This window comes from Nannospalax galili, unplaced genomic scaffold, assembly GCF_000622305.1.
Source record: "Nannospalax galili isolate Female #2095 unplaced genomic scaffold, S.galili_v1.0 scaffold735, whole genome shotgun sequence".
Classification (NCBI taxonomy): Eukaryota; Metazoa; Chordata; class Mammalia; order Rodentia; family Spalacidae; genus Nannospalax; species Nannospalax galili.
In genome coordinates, this window is record NW_008337053.1 from 1,313,598 (window position 1) to 1,321,036 (window position 7,439).

The 7,439-nt window shown below is 33.5% G+C and overlaps 1 protein-coding gene across 1 annotated transcript in view; it reads right to left on the reverse strand.

The window, feature by feature from the left end:
• Fam227b (family with sequence similarity 227 member B) overlaps positions 1–2,234 on the reverse strand; it is a 237,896-nt gene extending 235,662 nt beyond the window's left edge. Inside the window, exons 1-2 of the mRNA XM_008831829.1 lie at positions 2,223–2,234; positions 1,087–1,318 (exon numbers count right to left, since the gene is read on the reverse strand). Of these exons, the coding sequence (XP_008830051.1) occupies positions 1,087–1,318; positions 2,223–2,234 (244 nt within the window). The remainder of the gene's footprint in view (positions 1–1,086; positions 1,319–2,222) is intronic.
• Positions 2,235–7,439: the final 5,205 nt, after the last annotated feature.

Sequence of the window (7,439 nt, forward strand, 5' to 3'; positions counted from 1 at the left end):
GATACACATATGTAATTTTCAATAATTTTTTTGTTAAAGTTAAAAATAAATAAATAAATAAATAAAAGAAATGAATGGACATATAAAATTATGAAATTTTCAAGAAATGGATGGATCTGGAAAGTATATTAACTGAGGTAATACACCTTAGAAAGACAAAAACTAAATGTTTTCTCTCATATGCAGATTCTACTTTGTACCTGTACATGTACACACATAAATGGGTATAAATGTGGCAAAAGTCTAAAAAACTAGAAAGGAAACCAAGAGAATGTAAAAGGAGGTGCTGAGAAGTAGGAACACAAAAGTACACCTGTGACATGCAAGTGACAAGGGGACTTGGAGATAGGTCACAAGTGGGTTGGTTAAGGGAAGGGGTAGAATAGATGGAAAGAATTTATTAAAGCATTCTTTGCTTGAAAATGCCATAGTGATGCCTAACACCTAGTATGCTGATTTTTAAAAAGTATAAGACAGCAGTTATTAGTATTATTATTGTAATTAGTATTATTAGTATAATTATTCTGGAAGTATTGGTCAATAAAGTTAGGTAAGAAAATATTTATACAAATTCTAAGAAGGAAAAATTATTATTTGAGGATATGCTTTTCAGTCATTCACTCTTTTAAACTTACTGCCAAATATATTTATAAGCTAACCTAAGCCATATAGATTACCTCTCACCCAAACATCAAAATTTTAGTTTCGACATTGACCCTTGCTGGCTGACTGGATTCCCACAGTATCAGTTGGTGCATCTTGTTTCCCAGAATCCCTGATATTTTTCTACCTCTAATTCCAGTTCAATGAAGTTCATAACTGTTTTAAGTTTGTCCTTGTAAACTTTCTTTCAAACTACATGCTTAGACATACCTAAAAATATGTAATAGGTCATGCTTTAACGATGATATTTTTAACATTTTGTTTTAAAATATTTATATTTAAGAATTTCATTCTTTATGAGAGCACACATAGAGGCAGCAGACAGACAGACAGACAGGCACACACGCACGCACGCACACACACACACACACACACACACACACACTAGAACGATTACTTTGTTCACATAAAAACAAATCTTACTTGTCTTGGAAATCATTCTGCTACAATCAAATAGTTTGGAGGCATGGTTTTGCAAAAGAAATGAACATTCGTTTAATCTTGAGTCCATGGCAATGACTTCTTTAAATAATCGAGGAACATTGTCCCGTAGAGTAGAATAAACTGAAGTAAATGAACTGTCTTCTTGTATTTTTTTTAAAGTGTCATCCAATATGTCCTTATCTCTAAAGCAATAATCCCTGGGCCAATATTCCTAAAAATATGAAGATACATTTCAAAGCATTTTAATAAATATAAATAATAAAGTTTAAAGCCTATGAGCTAAATTTGAGATTTTATTCTACAGCACATTTTTATTAATTTTCTAAAACAAGTTTTGAAATAGTTAAAAAGCTTTAGGAAAATTGCAAGTGCTTTGCAAAGGCATTTTTCTGAATTATTTAAGAATAAGTTATTACCTTGATGACATATTACCCTTGAATACTTTAGTGTATATTTCTGGAAAACAAAAGCATTCTCCTACATAATATCATATAAACACAGAACTGCATTAATACCTTTTTCCTGTTAAAACCTAAACTCTACTGTTTCATCACTTGATCTAGTGATTCCTCTTATAGAAAAAGAATAAAATTTAGAATCACACACACAGGGTTCACGTCTTCTGTCTTACTCTTTAAAGTGTAAGATAATTCCTCAGTGGTTTTTTTTGCAGGGAATAGAGAATTAGGAGGCACAGAAGTTGGCTTTTTGCTTTTATTTTTTCAGTTTAATGTATAACACACAAAATTATACATATTTAAAGTAAATAACATGTTGTTTAACGTCTGTGTATTCTATGAGAAGATCAGCAAAGTATAAAGCTAATAACATGCCCATCATCTCACACAGGCTTGCTTCGTTTTTATGGTGAGATCTATTGTCCTAGCAACTTTCAAATATATAATACGTTAACTAGAGTGACCATTCTATCCAGCAGATCTCCAGAATACATTAACATAGTGTAATGGAAACTTTGAATCCTTCAATTCATTTCTTCTGTACTCCTACCGGTCCCTGCAACCACCAGGCTACTCTCGGCTACCTAGATTTCCACCTTTTTGAATTCTATATGTAAATCTAGATCATGTAGTAACTGTCTTTTGGGTCTGACTTACATCATTTAGCATGTTCCTACATTTATCAACATTATTGCATGTGATTTGTGTGGTCTGGAGAATGATCTATGTTAGCCACACTTTTAGTTTTAAATGAGTTTATTAAGCATATAGTAAGCAAAAGTAAAAGAATAATTAGCAAGTAGCAGATGGAGAGAAGCAGCAAACATCAAGAAATCATCAACCAAGCTCAAAATATCCAGTAGAGTCAGCTGGAATGGCCCAAGTGAGAGAGCACAAAGGTAAACAAAAGGTGATATGTCATTGTGAATTTGATTGGCCTCTCTCCAATAGCAATGCTGGGAACAGTTTCATGTACTTGTTGAACCATTTGCATGCCTCTTCTGAGACATGCCCACTGGATCCTTCGTCCATTTTATCCTGAGCTATTTTCTTGTTATAGAAAACCTTATATATTTTGATATTAACCCCCTTACCATATGTATGGTTTGTAAGCATTTTCTCTCATTTTGTGAGTTGTCTTTTCATGCTGTCGTTTCCATGGCTTTTTAATTTGATTTAATCCCATTTGTTCATTTTGTTTTTGTTGTTTATTTTTTTGAGGTTATGCACAAATAAACACTGTCTAGATCAATGTTATGGAACTCTTTCTTCCTTTGTGTATCCTTTTAGTAGTTTCATAGACTCAGGTTTTATTTTTAGCACATTTTGAGTTGATTTCTTATATGTATGAAATAAGTGTTCAGTGTCATTTTGGGTGTGAATATCCAATTATCCAAACACCATTTACTGAAGAGATTGTATGTCTTTGACATCTTTGTTGAAAATCAATTGCCTACAAATATACAGATTTACTTCTGAATTGTTTAGTTCCACTGTCTATTTGTTTTTAATACTAAAGAATTCTGTTTTGGTTGCTATAGTTTTACAGTATAGTTTGAAGTTGAGGGAAGAATGCCTTCAGCTTTGTCCTTGGTACTTAGAATTGCTTTGAATTTTTATGGTCGTTTTGTAACTATCCATAATAAGCTTCAAGATTTTTTTTCTCTTTTTGTAAACAATGTCACTAGAATTTTAATGGTAATTGTTCCAAATCTTCAGGTTTCTCTAGCTGATATGGATAGTTTGACAATCCTTACTTATCTAGCCCATGAACATAGGTTAGCATCGTGTTCTTTCATTTGCTTTACTAATGTCACACTTTTTAATGTAGATATACTACTTCCTGGTTGAAACATTCCCATTTTTTTACTGCTATTACGAATGAGACTGTTTTCTGGAATTATATTTCAAATAATGATAATAATAATATTTAATATCAAATAATAATTCAGTTTGTGCATAGTAATGTTACTGATTTCTATGTTGATTTTATAATCTGAAACTTCACTGAGTTTTCAGTCATTTTTTCAGATTTTTATAAGAACATGCCTTCTGCAAAAACACAATTTTATATCTTCGATTTCTATTTGGATTTTTCCAAAATGTGTTTTGGCTAGAACTTCCATTTCAATGCTGAGCAGAAGAGTCAAGCATAAACAATTTTGTTTTGTTTCTATGACAGGAGGAAGTTTCAGCTCCTCAAAATCAAGTATGATGATGGCTGTTCACTTGTCACATATAACCCTGATAGAAGGTCTGCAGCTGCATTCCTTCTACTACCCAGTCTGTTGAGAGGTTTTTTTTTTTTAATACTTTATTATTTTTACTTTATGTGTATGAGTGCATTGCTTGCAAGTGTGTAAATGCACCTATGTCATGCAATGCCCTCAGAGGTCAGAAGAGAGTGTCGGATCTCCTGGAACCGGAGTTAGGGATGGTTTTTAGCTGTCATGTGGGTGCTGGGAATTGAACCCAGGTCTTCTGCAAGAACAGCCAGTGCTCTTATCCACTGAGCCATCTCTTCTCTAGCCCCTTGTTGAGATTTTTTTTAATCATGAAATGTTGAATTTTGTCACATTATTTTCCTTTTAAAAATATTTTATTGAGTTTTTGTGCATTTCATACAATAGATCTTAATCAAATGTAGACCCTTCTATCATCCGCACTCCCCATAACCCCTCTTATTGGATTTCATGCATTCTGTCATGTATGTTGTTAAATCCTATCCAGTCAAGATTTTGTAGTATATTTTGAGATCTGGTATAGTAATCCCCCTCAGTGTTGCTCTTTGTGCTCAGGGTTGCTTTGGCTATCTGGGGTCTTTTGTGCGTCTATGTGAATTTAAGGATTTTTTTTTCCTAATTCTGTGAAGTATGCCATGGGGATTTTTATTGGGATTGCATTCAATCTATATATTGCTTTTGGTAGGATGGTAATTTTCACAACATTAATTCTTCCAACCCATGAGCATGGGAGGTCCTTTCATCTTCTGGTGTCTTCCTCAATCTCTTTCTTAAAGATTTAAAATTTTTTATTGTAGGGATCTTTGATGTCTTTGGTTAGGTTTATTCCAAGACATTTTTTGTGGCTATTGTGAATGGGAGCATTTCCTTGTACTCTTTCTCCAATTGTTTGTTATTGGTATATAGAAAGGCTGCTGATTTTTGTAGATTAATTTTATAACCTGCTACTTTACTGAAAATGTTGATCAGTTATAGGAGTTTTCTGGTGAAATTTTTGGGATCTCTTAGGTATAGTATCATATCATCTGCATAAAGGGATAATTTGACCTCTTCTTTTCCAATTAGTACTCCTTTAATTTCCTTCTCTTGTCTTACTGCTCTAGCAATAGTTTCAAGCACTATATTGAAAAGAAGTGGAGATAGTGGACATCCTTGTCTGTTCCTGATTTTAATGGGATTGCTTCCAGTTTTTTTTTTTTTCATTTAGAATGGTGTTGGCTGTGGGTTTGTTGTATATAGCTTCAGTTATGTTGAGGGATGTTCCCTCCAGTCCAATTCCCTTTAGAACTTTTATTGTGAATGCATGCTGAATTTTGTTGAAAGCCTTTTCTGCATCTATTGAGATGATGATGTGGTTTTTGTCTTTGAGTCCATTTATATGATTGATGATGTTTACTGACTTGCATGTATCCCTGCATCTCTGGAATAAAGCCTATGTGATTATAGTGAATGTTCTTTTTGATGTACATCTATATGAGGTTTTCAGTATTTTGTTGAGAATTTTTGCATTTATGTTCATTTATGATATGGGCCTATAGTTTTCTCTTTACCTATTTTGAGTATTAGAGTGATGCTGGCTTCATAGAAGGAATTCGGGAGTTCTTTGTTTCTATCATTTTGAATAATTTAAATAGTATTGGTTGGCAGTCTTTAAATGTCTGGTAGAATTCTGCTGTAAATCCATCTGGGCCTGGGATTTTTTTAGTGGTTTCAATTTCCTTATATGTTATGGGTCTGTTTAAACTGTGGATCTCTTCTTGGTTTAACTTTGTTAGTTCCCATGATTTTAGATATCCATCCATTTCTTTTAGGTTTTCAAATTTAATAGAGCATGGGTTTCTAAAGTATTCCCTTATAATATTCTGAATTTTTTGGGTGTCTTTTCTGATGTTTTCCCTTTCATCTCTGATTTTGTTTATTTGGATTTGCTCTTTCTTTCTTTTGGTTAACTGGGCTAAGAGTCTGTCTATCTTGTTTAGTTTTTCAAACTAAACTCTTAGATTCATTGATTCTTCGTATTGTTTTCTTTGTTTCTCCTTCATTAATTTCTGCTCTGATTTTTGTTATTTCTTATCTTCTGCTAGGTTTGGGTTTCATTTGTTCTTGCCTTTCCAGTGTCTTGAGTTGAAGTGTTAGGTCATTTATTTTTGCTCTTTCTAATTTTTTAATGTAGGCACTTAGAGCTATAAAGTTCCCTCTTAGGACTGCTTTTAAAGTGTTTTGTTGTATTGTCCTTTTCATTGAATTCCAGGAGACTTTTATTTTTTTTCTCAATTTCTCCTTTGACCAACTCATCATTCAGGAGTGTGTTGTTTAATCTCTATGAGTTTGTGTAGTGACTAGGGCTTCTTCCAGTGTTGATTTAAGCTTTATTGCATTGTGGTATGATAGAATGCATGGAATTATTTCAATTCTTTGTTTTGTTGAGGTTTGTTTTGTGACCCAGTATGTGGCCAATTTTTGAGAAAATCCCATGGGGAGTTGAACAGAAAGTGTATTCTTTGGTGTTTGGATGGGATATGTGGAAGATGTCTGTTAGGTACAGTTGATGTATGGTATCGTTTAATTCATACGTCTCTCTGTTTATTCTTTGTCCAGTTGACCTGACTAATGGACACAATGGGGTATTGAAGTCCCCTACTATTACTGAGTTGGGTTTAAGCTGTGTCTTAAAGTCCTGTAGTGTTGTTTCATGAATTTGAATGCACCAGAGTTTGGTGCATGTATGTTCATGATTGTAATACCTTCTTGGTTAATTGTTCCTTTCATCAGAATGAAGTCACCCTCTTTGACTCTTCTGATTAGTTTTAGTTTGAAGTCTATTTTGTCAGATATTAGAATTGCAACCCCTGCTTGTTTCTTAGTGCCATTTGCTTGAAATAGTCTTTCCCATCCTTTCATTCTTTTTCATCTGTCCATGAAGGTGAGATGGGTTTCTTGCAGACAATAAAGATGGATTTTGTCTCTTAATCCATTCAACTAGCCTTTATCTTTTGACTGGGGAGTTCAGTACATTGATATTTAAAGTTATAATGGAAAGATGTGTATTGGTTGCCATCATTTTGATTACTGTTTGCATCCTTTGTCTAATTTTGTCTTTCTACAATTATGCCTTTATTTAGTTTCTTTCTATTGCCCCTGGGATATAGTTGTTACTTTCTCCATTCTTTGTATTGCTTCAAGTATTCTTTGAAGGGTGGGTTTTGTGGACATGTATTCGTTCAGCCTATTTGTGTCATGGAAGATTTTTCTTTCCCCTTCAACTGTAATAGACATTTTTGCTGGGTAAAGTATTTTGGGTTGGCATCTATGGCCATTTAGAATGGGAAATACCTTGGTCCAGGCTCTTCTGGCTTTCATAATTTGCATTGATAAGTCAGCTGTAATTCTAATGGGCTTTCCTTTATATGTGACTTGTTGTTTTTCTTTTGCAGCTTGCAGTATTCTCTCTTTGTTATGTACATTTAGTGTTTTGATATGCCATAGGGAATTTCTTTTCTGGTCCTGTCTATTTGGTGTTCTATGTGCTTCTTGTATTTGTATGGTGATGTTATTTCCTTACTTTTGGGAAGTTCTCTTCTACAGTCCTGTTTAAGATCTGGTCAATACCGTTAACCTGAAATTCTTCTCC